The sequence below is a fragment of the Neoarius graeffei genome, chromosome 25 (assembly GCF_027579695.1).
Source record: "Neoarius graeffei isolate fNeoGra1 chromosome 25, fNeoGra1.pri, whole genome shotgun sequence".
NCBI lineage: Eukaryota > Metazoa > Chordata > Actinopteri > Siluriformes > Ariidae > Neoarius > Neoarius graeffei.
The window spans coordinates 38,587,875-38,602,803 of NC_083593.1; the positions used below are offsets into that span (position 1 = coordinate 38,587,875).

Consider the following 14,929-nt stretch of genomic DNA (forward strand, 5'->3'; position numbering starts at 1 on the left):
GGAAAGCCTTCTTGGAAGATTCAAGCTTATTATATCATAACAGCAAAGGGGAACTAATGGGATGTTCAAGCACATATGGATGTGATGGTCAGGTGTCCAAAAATCTTTGGCCATATAATGTATCCTAGTTGGCGAAATGATCTGTATTTAATTTGGCCAAAATTGTTTTTCCATCCTCCTTTATAACAATCAATCTGCTAACCATCTCCACAAATATGTTCATATTGCAATAATACAGGTTCACTGAAGGCTCAGGATGGCTTGAAGCAGAAGCTTTGTCAGATAAGCAGAGAACTTGAAGACATTACAAGATGCATTCCTGAGGGATTCAACTGTACAAGCAGGTTATATTTATACCGGTTTTGTTCGTACGTTAAAGTTGGTGTAGTAATGGATTTGCAAGTGCAGTATTTAAACTAGAGATATTGTGCCAATGGCATCCCATTTCCACACCTGAGGCCTTGGGACAAAGGTCACAGAACTGAGAGAAATGAGGCAACTTGCCTGGAATCTGATGACAAAGGGAAAAGGATATAATACTTCCATGGTTAATAATATTAACTAAGTTCCTATCTTTCATCAACTTCTTGATGCAGACCAGTGAAAAATATGCAGCTCATTGATCTGACCTGTCATGGTCACTCCACTGGCAAAACCAGTGTTCTCAAATGAAAACCCATATACAGTTAGGTCCATAAATATTTGGACAGAGGCAACATTTTTCTAATTTTGGTTCTGTACATTACCACAATGAATTTTGAACAAAACAATTCAGATGCAGTTGAAGTTCAGACTTTCAGCTTTAATCCAGTGGGTTGAACAAAATGACTGCATAAAAATGTGAGGAACTAAAGCATTTTTTAAACACAATCCCTTCATTTCAGAGGCTCAAAAGTAACTGGACAAAGTAAATAATTGTAAATAAAATGTTCATTTCTAATACTTGGTTGAAAACCCTTTGTTGGCAATGACTGCCTGAAGTCTTGAACTCATGGACATCACCAGACGCTGTGTTTCCTCCTTTTTAATGCTCTGCCAGGCCTTTACTGCAGCGGTTTTCAGTTGCTGTTTGTTTGTGGGCCTTTCTGTCTGAAGTTTAGTCTTTAACAAGTGAAATGCATGCTCAATTGGGTTGAGATCAGGTGACTGACTTGGCCATTCAAGAATATTCCACTTCTTTGCTTTAATAAACTCCTGGGTTGCTTTGGCTTTATGTTTTGGGTCATTGTCCATCTGTATTACGAAATGCCGACCAATCAGTTTGGCTGGATTTGAGCATACAGTATGTCTCTGAATACCTCAGAATTCATCCGGCTGCTTCTGTCCTGTGTCACATCAATAAACACTAGTGACCCAGTGCCACTGGCAGCCATGCATGCTCAAGCCATCACACTGCCTCCGCCGTGTTTTACAGATGATGTGGTATACTTTGGATCATGAGTTGTACCACGCCTTTGCCATACTTTTTTTCTTTCCATCATTCTGGTAGAGGTTGATCTTGGTTTCATCTGTCCAAAGAATGTTCTTCCAGAACTGTGCTGGCTTTTTTAGATGTTTTTTAGCAAAGTCCAATCTAGCCTTTTTATTCTTGAGGCTTATGAGTGGCTTGCACTGTGCAGTGAACCCTCTGTATTTACTTTCATGCAGTCTTCTCTTTATGGTAGATTTGGATATTGATACGCCTACCTCCTGGAGAGTGTTGTTCACTTGGTTGGCTGTTGTGAAGGGGTTTCTCTTCACCGTGGAAATTATTCTGCAATCATCCATGTAGATATCAGAGCAGGTGGGTGGAGCACAGAAGCACGGCAGGCCAGAACTGAGTTCCAAAAACTATTTTATTTTGCACTTTTCAGTCGCAATGTATACTCTCCCAGCCACATGCATACACACACACACACGCGCGCGCGCGCGCACACACACGCACACAAGTCATCTGGTGCGGGAGAGAGCTCACTTCCTCTGCTGTCTCTCTCCTTATATAGGGTGTGGTTGCTGGGAAGACACACAAACACAGGTTAATTGCTCTCAGGTGAAGTGATTCTGCCACTTACCTTCCCTGACTCCGCCCTCCTGTCACAGACCGGCGCTTGACCACGCCCCCGCTGCCACATACCCCCACCGCCCGACTCAGGCCGGGCGCCCGTCTGGCCTGCAGCCGACTCCCCCCCCCCCCCCCCTTGACGGGAGAGGAAGTCCGCCACGACCATCTGCGCCCCCGGCCTGTGGACCACCTTGAAGTTGAAGGGCTGGAGTGCCAGATACCAACGGGTGATCCGCGCGTTGGCATCCTTCATGCGGTGGAGCCACTGGAGGGGCGCGTGGTCCGAACAGAAGGTGAAAGGGCGCCCCAGCAGGTAGTAACGGAGGGCGAGGACCGCCCACTTGATCGCCAGGCACTCCTTCTCAATCGTGCTGTAGCGCCCCTCACGCACTGACAGCTTCCAACTGATGTAAAGGATGGGGCGGTCCTCCCCCTCCACCTGCTGGGACAAAATGGCCCCCAGCCCTCTGTCCGACGCATCCGTCTGTAACGTAAAAGGGAGAGAGAAGTCAGGGGAGTGTAAAAGTGGCCCCCCACACAGTGCAGCCTTTACCTCAGAGAAAGCCCGCTGACACTGCTCTGTCTACTGGACCGGATCTGGCGCCCCCTTTTTAGTGAGGTCAGTCAGCAGGCTGGTGACGTCTGAATAATTAGGTATAAACCTACGATAGTAGCCAGCCAGCCCCAGGAACTGTCTCACCCCCTTTTTGGTCTTGGGCCTCGGGCAGGCCGCAATCGCTGCTGTCTTTATTAATTTGGGGACGCACCTGCCCGTTGCTCAAGTGGAAGCCCAGATACCGTACTTCCACCCGCCCAATCGCACACTTCTTTGGGTTGGCAGTGAGTCCTGCCCGCCTCAGCGACCTAAGGACGGCCCTCAGGTGTTGCAGGTGCCGCTGCCAGTCATTACTATAAATGATAATATCATCTAAATACGCGGCCGCATAGGTGGCGTGGGGCCGGAGGACCCTGTCCATCAGCCGCTGAAACGTAGCGGGCGCCCCAAACAGCCCAAACGGAAGTGTGACGAACTGGTGTAAGCCGAACGGTGTGGAAAAGGCCGTTTTCTCCCGGGATAATGGAGTCAAGGGGTTCTGCCAATATCCCTTCGTCAAATCCAGTGTCGAGTAAAAGCGAGCCGTGCCTAGTCGATCGAGCAGCTCATCAATGCGAGGCATTGGGTACGCGTCGAATTTAGACACCGCGTTGACTTTTCTATAGTCCACACAGAACCGGACTGAGCTGTCAGCCTTGGGAACCAAGACCACCGGGCTGCTCCAGTCACTGTGGGACTCCTCGACGATGCCCATTTCGAGCATGGCCTGAAGTTCTTCCCGAACCACCTTTTTTTTTTGTGTTCGGGTAGCCTGTAAGGGCGGCTACGCACTACCACCCCCAGGGGCATCTCTGTGTTGTTCTATGAGGTTAGTGCGACCGGGCAGGGGCGAGAACACATCCGAAAACTCGGCCTGCAACTGGGCGACCTCCGTGAGTTGGGTCAGGGAGAGGTGGTCTCCACAGGGGACCGGAGAGGTACGTGATGCCAATGTCCCTTTTTGAACCTCCGGCCCCAGCTCCGCCTTCTCCGGAACTACCGACACCAACGCCACGGGGACCTCCTCGTTCCAGAGTTTCAGCAGATTGAGGTGGTAGATCTGTAGCGCCCCACCCGTCTGTTCGCCTCACCTCATAGTCGACGTCCCCGACTCGCCGTGTGACCTCAAAGGGCCCTTGCCACTTGGCGATCAATTTGGAGCTCGACGTGGGCAACAGTACGAGTACTTTATCTCCCGGTGTGAACTCTCTAAGGCGCGTACCCTTGTTGTACAGGCGGGCTTGCCGTTCCGGGGCCTGCCGCAAATTCTCCTGAGTTAGGTGGGTGAGTGTGTGGAGTTTTGCGCGCAGGTCCATAACGTACTGAATTTCGTTCTTACTTTGTGAAGGTCCCTCCTCCCAATTTTCCCGCAGCACGTCCAGGATGCCGCGCGGCTTATGCCCATATAATAATTCGAACGGGGAGAACCCCGTGGAGGCTTGGGGGACCTCTCGCACTGAGAACAGCAAGGGTTCGAGCCACTTATCCCAATTACGTGCGTCCTCACTTACGAATTTCTTAATATTTTTGAGGGCGCGGTTGAACCGTTCCACTAAACCGTCCATTTGTGGGTGATATACGCTGGTGCGGATCGGCTTAATCCCCAATAACCCATACAGTTCGCGCAGTGTTCGTGACATAAACGTAGTGCCTTGGTCAGTCAGAATCTCTTTCAGGATTCCAACTCGGGAGATGACACGGAAGAGTGCCTCTGCAATACTGCGTGCTAAGATATTGCACAGAGGCACTGCTTCCGGGTATCGCGTTGCATAGTCCACCAGAACTAATATAAAGCGGTACCCTCGTGCTGACCGATCTAATGGCCCGACGAGATCCATCCCAATTCTCTCAAACGGGGTCTCGATTAACGGTAGAGGGCGCAAAGGCGCTTTTGGAATGACCGCTGGATTTACTAACTGGCATTCGCGGCATGCTGTACACCACCTACGGACATCGCCGCGAATCCCCGGCCAATAGAATCGGGCCATTATTCGGGCTAGTGTTTTATCCTGCCCTAAGTGTCCGGCCATGGGATTAAAGTGAGCCGCCTGGAATACCAATTCCCGGCGGCTCTTTGGAATCAAAAGCTGCGTGACTCGCTCTTTAGTTTGAGTGTCCTGCGTCACTCGGTATAATCTATCCTTCATAATCGCGAAGTAGGGGAAGGACGGGGTGGCGTTCGGCGGGAGCGTTTGACCATCGATTACTCTCACTTGGTCAAACGCATGCCGCAGAGTCTCGTCTCGCGACTGCTCTAATGGGAAATCCGCGAGGGATTCCCCAATAGAGAGAGGAGCCGCCAGCGGCTCCTCACTCTGACCTGGAGATGACGTAGACGGCTCTGTGACAGCTGCTCCCGCCAAAGCGACACCGGGACCTCCCCCTGTCAACTGGCAGGACCCACTCTCTACTAGGCGCGTCATTAAACCCCGAAATCCTGGCCAATCAGTCCCCAAAATTAAAGAGTGGGTAAGGCGAGGATTAACCGCCGCCTTCACTATAAATTTTTCCCCTCTGAAAATAATGTGGACCGACACCAAAGGGTAGCGGTGAACATCCCCGTGCACACACAACACCCTCACCCCTTGTGCTCCACCCAATGCCTCGTTTTGAACCAGGCTTTGGCGAATTGAGGTCTGATTACAACCAGAATCCACCAACGCCTGATATGTAGCCCCTTGGATACTCACCGGTATGCGATACGCTCCGGCCCGATCGAGGGCGGCCTCTGGCGCGTCGGGGATCCGAACCACCGCGCCCACTTCCATTGTCGTGCACTGCTGTTGAAGGTGGCCCGGCTCCCCGCAGTGCCAGCCAACCGGCCCGGGCTTTCCCTCTGCACTGGTGATCTGGGGTTCACTCACCTGAGGTGGGGGAGAGACAGACACAGAAGGGAGAAACGGGAGGGCACCGCGGGTGCGGCGGGCCGGCTGGGGTGGGGCCGGCCCCCGCCTCCGTGGTGGGGGAATGGGGCGAGGACGGGACACAGGAGGAGGGGGAGAGAGAGAAGAGGAGAGAAGAGAAGATGCCATCTGCCGTCCTGCTGCCGGGACAGCCGCCAAATGGTCCTCCGCCAGCTTGACTGCCTAATCCAGCGACGCCGGGGAGTGGCACCGGACCCACTCTGCAGCTCCTGCTGTCAAGCGAGCGAAGAACTATTCCAGCGCCACCTGGTCGAGGATTCCTTCGGCGTCGCGGTTGTTGGCCCTCAGCCACCGCCAGCAGGCGTCCCGGAGCTGCTGGCCAAACGCGAACGGCCGGCCGACTTCCTCCAAGCGCAGCGCGCAGAAGCGCTGGTGCTGCTGTTCTGGAGTGCGCCCCACGCGCTGGAGGACGGCCCGGCGGAGGTCCGCGTAGGCCAGACGGCGGTCGGCGGGGAGCTGTAGCGCGGCCAGCTGTGCTTCTCCCGTGAGCAGGGGGAGGAGGCGCGCCGCTCCATCGGCCACCCCGAGGCTTCGGCGACTTGCTCAAAGAGCGTGATGAACGCCTCGGGGTCATCCTGCGGGCCCATCTTGGTGACAGTGAGGGGAGACGGGCCTGCGGTAGGAGCGCTGGTGGACCCCGCCGACGCGAGGAGGTGCCGGAACGCCTGTCGATCTTCTTGTTGGGCCAACACCAGGGCCTCGAACCGCTCTTCTTGCTCCTTTCGGAGGGTGAGTAGCGCCTGGTGCTGGCTTTGCTGGGCCGTGGCAAGGGCGTGGACCAGTTCAGCAAACGGGGAGGACTCCATGGGGCTGTGAGGCTGCTGTGCTCCAGATCCCGGGTTTCGGCACCACTGTAGATGTCAGAGCAGGTGGGTGGAGCACAGAAGCACAGCAGGCCAGAACTGAGTTCCAAAAACTATTTTATTTTGCACTTTTCAGTCGCAATGTATACTCTCCCAGCCACATGCATACACACACACACACAAGTCATCTGGTGCGGGAGAGAGCTCACTTCCTCTGCGCTCTCTCTCTCTCTCTCTCTCTCTCCTTATATAGGGCGTGGTTGCTGGGAAGACACACAAACACAGGTTAATTGCTCTCAGGTGAAGTGATTCTGCCACTTACCTTCCCTGACTCCGCCCTCCTGTCACAGACCGGCGCTTGACCACACCCCCGCTGCCACAATCCACTACTGTTATCTTCTGTGAGCGTCCAGGTCTTTTTGCATTGATGAGTTCACCAGTGCTTTCTTTCTCAGGATGTACCAAACTGTAGATTTTGCCACTCCTAATTGTAGCAATTTCTCGGATGTGTTTTTTCTGTTTTCACAGCTTAAGGATGGCTTGTTTCACCTGCATGGAGAGCTCCTTTGACCGCATGTTTTCTTCACAGCAAAATCTTCCAAATGCAAACACCACACCTCAAATCAACTCCAGGCCTTTTATCTGCTTAATTGAGAATGACATAACGAAGGAATTTCCCACACCTGCCCATGAAATAACCTTTGAGTCAATTGTCCAATTACTTTTGGTCCCTTTAAAAACAGGGTGGCACATGTTAATGAGCTGAAACTCCTAAACCCTTCATCCAATTTTAATGTGGATACCCTCAAATGAAAGCTGAAAGTCTGGACTTTATGTCCATGTCCATTATATAACTATAACTTGAATATGACTACGTTCAGACTGCACCCTGAAACAACCCATATCCGATTTTTTTTTTTTTTTGCCCATATGCGACCTGTATCCGATTTGTTATTTACAATCTGAACGACACCGATCCGATTTTTTCACATGTGACCCAGGCTGCTTGGATATGTGGTCCTAAATCTGATTCATATCCGTTATTTTCACATGCGACTGCAGTCTGACCGGACAGGTCGCATTCATGCGACCTACACGTCATCAACAAGAGACAAACGTCACTATTCTGCGTTGGCTAATCCCGCCTCTTTGGTGGAAAACAACAACAATGACAATGCGCTACATGAACAGGCGCACACACAGTCTCTCTTGCACTCCGTCATATGCGCGATGCAGACATTAATGTTTCGCGTGCACACGCTTGCTCACTTGCTCTAGATTCCGGGAGATATTCTCTAATTTGCGGGCATCAGGGAGCCGCTATCAATATGCGGGAGACTCCCGGAACTTCCGGGAGACTTGGGATGTCTGCACTAGACGGTGTTTATGTAGAGAGCATGCGCACTTCAATCAATCTTTCAACGGAGGTTGCTGCCACGGCCCCACTCACTCACACACACCCTCTCTCTCACACAGAGACACTCTCTCTCACGCAGAGACACTCTCATTCACACACACACAAGCTCTCACACAGACACTCTCACTCACTCGCACGCACAGCACACGATGTGCTTATTACGTGTCAGTTTGCGCATGCGGGACACTTTTGGGTCGTTTTCCGTTCATGTTGGAGATCGCATACAAGTCTCATATAATTGGTAATGTGAACGGCCTAACAAAAAAATCGGATTTCACAACAAATCGGATATGGGTCGTTTCAGGTTGCAGTCTGAACGTAGTGTATGTTTCAGTAAACAGGTAAAAAAAAACAAAATTTGTGTCCGTGTCCAAATATATATGGACCTAACTGTATGACTGCCTGTTCACGATCAATCGGAACTATGGACCGGTCTCTCACCGTTTTCATAATACAAGCCATTTAAAATATGGAGATCATTGATTTGACCTTTCAAGGCCACTCTAGATCAAATTTTTTGGTGCCAAAAGAAAGTCCATATAGGAGTTCCTATTCATGATTTAATAGTAACTATGGACCTATCTAGCACAGTTTGAGATACAGGCCTTCGAAAATATGGGTGTCACCGATCTGACTTTTCAGGGTCACTCCAGGTCAGGTGTTTTTTTTTTTTTTTTTTTTTTTTGGTGCCAAAAGAAAGTCCATGTATGACTTCCTATTCACGGTTAATAGTAACTATGGCCTTATCTTGCTCGGTTTTTGAGAGAGAGGCCATTTGAAAATATGTCACCTAATATTGACCTCGGTCAAAACTATAAATATTCATTAAAACATGGTTTTCTATGGCAAAGGAGCAAGGCTGGCTCAAAGACCATGAAAAATGGACAAAACTCTCACTTTTTGCTATAGAGTCACCTAATTGACAAGTTCAAGGTCACGTAACTCGGTGAAAACAGGTCAAATCGCTTAACCGATGCAAGGTATTTTGAAGCCCCCCTAAATAGGTTCTCTGTCCCCAATTGGGTAAAAATTCATGAAAAAATGAGGGAGGAGTAGCTAATTAATGCATAAGTGACCTTTGAGCTAATTCTGGCAAAGGGTCAAGGTCAGAGGTCAAATGAGTGCAAAAAAAGTATTAAGGTATAAGGGCCATGGAGGATGGCATGAAAGAATTTTGTCTAACTTGTCCTGGTACTGTACCAGCTGGTCCCATTCATAGCCATTCCCGAAAATTTTATGACATCATGCATGATAAGGAGATCGCATATGGTCACTACCCAGATATCTTGAAAACAGAGTGAGAAATGACCCTTGTCTAACTACTACTATGACGTGTACACTAAACCTAAGCAATTTCAAGATCCCATTTGCACTGAAGTGGAAATGGGATAATAGATTGTGTTGGTTCTTTCTTACTCGTTTTCTATATTCTGGACTGGAGCACTGAATTTGGCGCATTTCTGTAGATACACAAGCTTGCAATAGAAAACATGCAGAATTATGGGGTGTAGACATTATTTAGCCTAAGACCAAGGGGAAGAAAAACTTTAAACTAATATAGGTACGTGATCAGATTCAGTAAAGTATGAGCAATTTAATGTCAGAATTCTAAAGCTGATATAATGATGCATAAAAAAAAAGCCAAATAGACTTCAAATGGAGTAATATTTCCTTCCATTGTACATGATGATTAAATAAATAATGGCGCTGGAAAATCTGTAAATGGGTCATTCCATGCCAAATCAACAAGAGGTTATGCTCGACCATCTCAGATTTCAATTAAATTTGGAGGGCTCAGAGATGCTATTAAAAGAAGTTAATCCCCAAAACTTGAGCTTCCTATCGCCAATAGTTTCAGAGATACAGGCATTTGAATTTTTCGATTTTTTTTGTTTTTTTGCTCAAAACATACATATTTCAAAGTGCAATATAAACTTTATTATGCAAGATAGAAACCTAAAATTTTGCACAGAGAGACTCAATGTCTTGTACTACAAGCTTCAACTTAGAATTTCAATGGTCATTGTATATTAGATGGTGATTTTAACAAGGAAATTAAAAAGACAAATTTGCATTTTTAATTCATTCTGGAAGCTTGCCTGTGGCAGTAATGCTTAAACTAAGAATGTTATTCAAATCTACACAGAAATATCTACCAATTTCAGTTTTACCAAGTCTCCACTATTCCTAGTTTGTCTGTAATAGGGTTTTGAAATTCGCCGATTTCTAAAACATGCCATTTTCAGTAGCAAGAAATCCAATGTGGGATAGCAGTTAGGAACTTGTAAATTTTTTTCAGTAATCCCCAAGACCCATATTTTATATTTCCAAATTTTTGTTATGTGTCTCTCAAGTATTTTTAAACTACAGGGGTTTAAAAAATCCATTTTCACCAAATTTGAATTTTTGATATATTTTCATATAACTGATATTTGAGGGTTAATAAATGCTTCAATAAGGCTAAAGTAGGTTAGGAGACATGTTTCTTCCTCAATTTTAAATAAAATTTCAATTAATGCTCAGTATTTAATTATTTGTAAATTGATTTTAATCTAAGACTGTGTAACATTAGCAATCAATGACCAGCTATTGTGTACCAGTCAACAGCCAGCCTCATCAATATCAACACAGCACAATAGGTGACCTTTGATACCAGAACAGGTGGCTCATATCTTATAGTTTGAGTCTGTAAACTGCATACTTGTTCAAATAACATTTATATTGCTTGGATTATATTAAATACATTGGTAAATTTTCTCAGTGCTCTGTATTAGTGTATTTAATATAATCCAAGCAATATAATGTTATCTGAACAAGTATGCAGTTTACAGACTAAAACTAAGATATGAGCCACCTGTTCTGGTATCAAAGGTCACCTATTGTGCTGTGTTGATATTGATAAGGCTGGCTGTTGACTGGTACACAATAGCTGGTCATTGATTGCTAATGTTACACAGTCTTAGATTAAAATCAATTTACAAATAATTAATACTGAGCATTAATTGAAATTTTATTTAAAATTGAGGAAGAAACATGTCTCCTAACCTACTTGAGCCTTATTGAAGCATTTATTAACCCTCAAATATCAGTTATATGAAAATATATCAAAAATTCAAATTTGGTGAAAATGGATTTTTTTAAACCCCTGTAGTTTAAAAATACTTGAGAGACACATAACAAAAATTTGGAAATATAAAATATGGGTCTTGGGGATTACTGAAAAAAATTTACAAGTTCCTAACTGCTATCCCACATTGGATTTCTTGCTACTGAAAATGGCATGTTTTAGAAATCGGCGAATTTCAAAACCCTATTACAGACAAACTAGGAATAGTGGAGACTTGGTAAAACTGAAATTGGTAGATATTTCTGTGTAGATTTGAATAAAATTCTTAGTTTAAGCATTACTGCCACAGGCAAGCTTCCAGAATGAATTAAAACTGCAAAAAATGCAAATTTGTCTTTTTAATTTCCTTGTTAAAATCACCATCTAATATACAATGACCATTGAAATTCTAAGTTGAAGCTTGTAGTACAAGACATTGAGTCTCTCTGTGCAAAATTTTAGGTTCCTATCTTGCATAATAAAGATTATATTGCACTTTGAAATATGTATGTTTTGAGCAAAATGCAAAAAAATCGAAAAATTCAAATGCCTGTATCTCTGAAACCGTTGGAGATAGGAAGCTCAAATTTTGGGGATTAACTTTTAATAGTATCTCTGAGCCCTCCAAATTTCATTGAAATCTGAGATGGTCGAGCATAAATTTGTCAGATATTTGTTGATTTGGCATGGAATGACCCAAATACAACTATTGACCATCAGCATTGCCTCACAATGTTCTCACAGAGACTTTTTCTTTAGTAAACTGGTTGAAGAATATTTATTGACAATCAACAAATTTTGATTTTGATCCTGCAGAACTGAAAAGCTAGTGGATGACTTGTCTCAGCAAGTTGCATCTCTTAAAGAGCTCCTGAAAAGCAACCAAAACAAAGCAGAAGAGCGTTTCTCTAAAGCCAGCATGGACCAAAGTCCAGAGTCCTCCCAGAGTTCTGAGATCACTACCACGGATCCTGAAACTAGTCAGATATCTTCTAAAGACCGAAATGGTCATTTCTCATCCAGGGACCATGTAAAGCATTCTTTGCCGCTAAAAGAGGATAAAAATGGCCCTGTTCAGACAGGAAAGAAGGAATGCATCATGTCCTTGGATATCTCTGATTATGAGCTTCAGATGCTGGAGATGCAGGCCAGACAGGAGGAGAACGAGGAGCAGTCCATTTTAGCTTTCGAGGTAAGATCCCCCCTCCCCCCAGCATTTTTTTTTTTTTTAAATATTTTAAAAAATATTAAGTCATTTGTTTTGTGTGATTCAGTGACTCAGCTTTCTTCTGTTTAATGAAGGAGAAATCTGCTCTGGAAGATTCTGCCGAGTTGTCTTATGATCTTGAAAGTGATGATGAGCTTGACAATGAAATGATTCAGGTAAAGCTGTATGGTTTATTTATTTATTTATTTGTGTGTGTGTGTGTGTGTGTGTTATGAAATTTATTCCACAAAATTGAATCGTATATGAACCGATAGCCGACGAGGCACGTGGCACCGAGTCGGCTATAAGCCATGTACAATGAGATTGTTTTATTCTATCCACATTCACTGGATTTTGAGAAACGGAGCACTTTTATTTTTATTTTTTGCAAATTCGATAAATAAAAACTTTATACAAAACGTCCAACAAAATAATTTCCGCTTAGAATTTAAACAAACGGGTGAAATTACAGTGGCAATTTATAAAAAATGCTGCTATAATAATTTCTCGAAAAATAAAAATATGTTCTTACCATCAAATACTTTTGTTCCATATTTTTTTTTTTTTTTTTGTGGTGGGGGGGTTTGAATGGAGTTTTTATTTCGTCCTCGGTTGGTTCAGTAACACGCGCCACCATTTTGTTTTTCTCTGCTCACGGTATATGAGATGATAGCCTAGTAGTAGAGTAGCCAATCAGAGAGCGCAATTGCTCATATCCAGTAACTGGGGATAGAAATATATACATCCAAACGTGTGTGTGTCATACAGTGGTGCTTGAAAGTTTGTGAACCCTTTAGAATTTTCTATATTTCTGCATAAATATGACTTAAAACATCAGATTTTCACACAAGTCCTAAAAGTAGATAAAGAGAACCCAGTTAAACAAATGAGACAAAAATATTATACTTGGTCATTTATTTATTGAGGGAAATGATCCAATATTACATATCTGTGAGTGGCAAAAGTATGTGAACCTCTAGGATTAGCAGTTAATTTGAAGGTGAAATTCGAGTCAGGTGTTTTCAATCAATGGGATGACAATCAGGTGTGAGTGGGCACCCTGTTTTATTTAAAGAACAGGGATCTATCAAAGTCTGAGCTTCACAACACATGTTTGTGGAAGTGTATCATGGCACGAACAAAGGAGATTTCTGAGGACCTCAGAAAGTGTTGTTGATGCTCATCAGACTGGAAAAGGTTACAAAACCATCTCTAAAGAGTTTGGACTCCACCAATCCACAGTCAGACAGATTGTGTACAAATGAATGAAATTCAAGACCATTGTTAGCCTCCCCAGGAGTGGTCGACCAACAAAGATCACTCCAAGAGCGAGGCGTGTAATAGTCGACGAGGTCACAAAGGACCGCAGGGTAACTTTTAAGCAACTGAAGGCCTCTCTCACATTGGCTAATGTTAATGTTCATGAGTCCACCATCAGGAGAACACTGAACAACAGTGGTGTGCATGGCAGGGTTGCAAGGAGAAAGCCACTGCTCTCCAAAAAGAACATTTGCTGCTCATCTGCAGTTTGCTAAAGATCACATGAACGGGGGCGTCGTGGCTCAGGTGGTTGGGGCGCCGTGCCGTGAATGCAGGCGACCCGGGTTCGGTTCCGGCCCGAGGTCATTTCCCGATCCCTTCCCGTCTCTCTCTCTCTCCCGCTCGTTTCCTGTCTCTACACTGTCCTATCCAATAAAGGTGCAAAAAGCCCAAAAAATATCTTAAAAAAAAAAAAAAAATCACATGAACAAGCCAGAAGGCTATTGGAAAAAAAAATTTGTGGACAGATGAGACCAAAATAGAACGTTTTGGTTTAAATGAGAAGCGTTATGTTTGGAGAAAGGAAAACACTGCATTCCAGCATAAGAACCTTATCCCATCTGTGAAACATGGTGGTGGTATTATCATGGTTTGGGCCTGTTTTGCTGCATCTGGGCCAGGACGGCTTGCCATCATTGATGGAACAATGAATTCTGAATTATACCAGCGAATTCTAAAGGAAAATGTCAGGACATCTGTCCATGAACTGAATCTCAAGAGAAGGTGGGTCATGCAGCAAGACAACGACCCTAAGCACACAAGTCGTTCTCCCAAAGAATGGTTAAAGAATAAAAAAGTGAATGTTTTGGAATGGCCAAGTCAAAATCCTGACCTTAATCCAATCGAAATGTTGTGGAAGGACCTGAAGCGAGCAGTTCATGTGAGGAAACCCACCAACATCCCAGAGTCAAAGCTGTTCTGTATGGAGGAATGGGCTAAAATTCCTCCAAGCCGGTGTGCAGGACTGATCAACAGTTACCGCAAACGTTTAGTTGCTGTTATTGCTGCACAAGGGAGTCACACCAGATGCTGAAAGCAAAGGTTCACATACTTTTGCCACTCACAGATATGTAATATTGGATCATTTTCCTCAACAAATAAATGACCAAGTAATATAATTTTTTTCTCATTTGTTTAACTGGGTTCTCTTTATCTACTTTTAGGACTTGTGTGAAAATCTGATGATGTTTTAGGTCCTATTTATGCAGAAATACAGAAAATTCTAAAAGGTTCACAAACTTTCAAGCACCACTGTATATATGTATATGTGACAGTTCCAGGACTCTTGTTTGTCTCACACCAGTACAGCTCTCTGAGATGGTAAAGAACTCAACTACTACATATTGGCAATCTACCCATGTGCATTGTTCATTGTGGAGTTTTATTGTCTGCTGCCGAGGAGACGCAGCATAGCTGAGCTGATTGTGGCAATTCTAGTACAGTCATGTGTTCCTCATGTTGCTGGCGCTTTATCTAGAATGATAAATACTCGTCCTACAGATCTACTCTTGTGTAG

General features: G+C 45.0%; 1 protein-coding gene across 4 annotated transcripts in view; it reads left to right on the top strand.

Annotated features, from left to right (window-relative positions):
• wrn (WRN RecQ like helicase) overlaps window positions 1–14,929 on the top strand; it is a 138,438-nt gene that overhangs the window by 31,995 nt on the left and 91,514 nt on the right. For 2 of the 4 annotated variants that reach the window (XM_060908210.1, XM_060908212.1), the window contains 3 exons: window positions 239–344; window positions 11,703–12,078; window positions 12,189–12,269. In XM_060908210.1, the coding sequence (XP_060764193.1) occupies window positions 239–344; window positions 11,703–12,078; window positions 12,189–12,269 (563 nt within the window). The remainder of the gene's footprint in view (window positions 1–238; window positions 345–11,702; window positions 12,079–12,188; window positions 12,270–14,929) is intronic. The other 2 variants (XM_060908211.1, XM_060908213.1) reach the window with 2 other exon arrangements.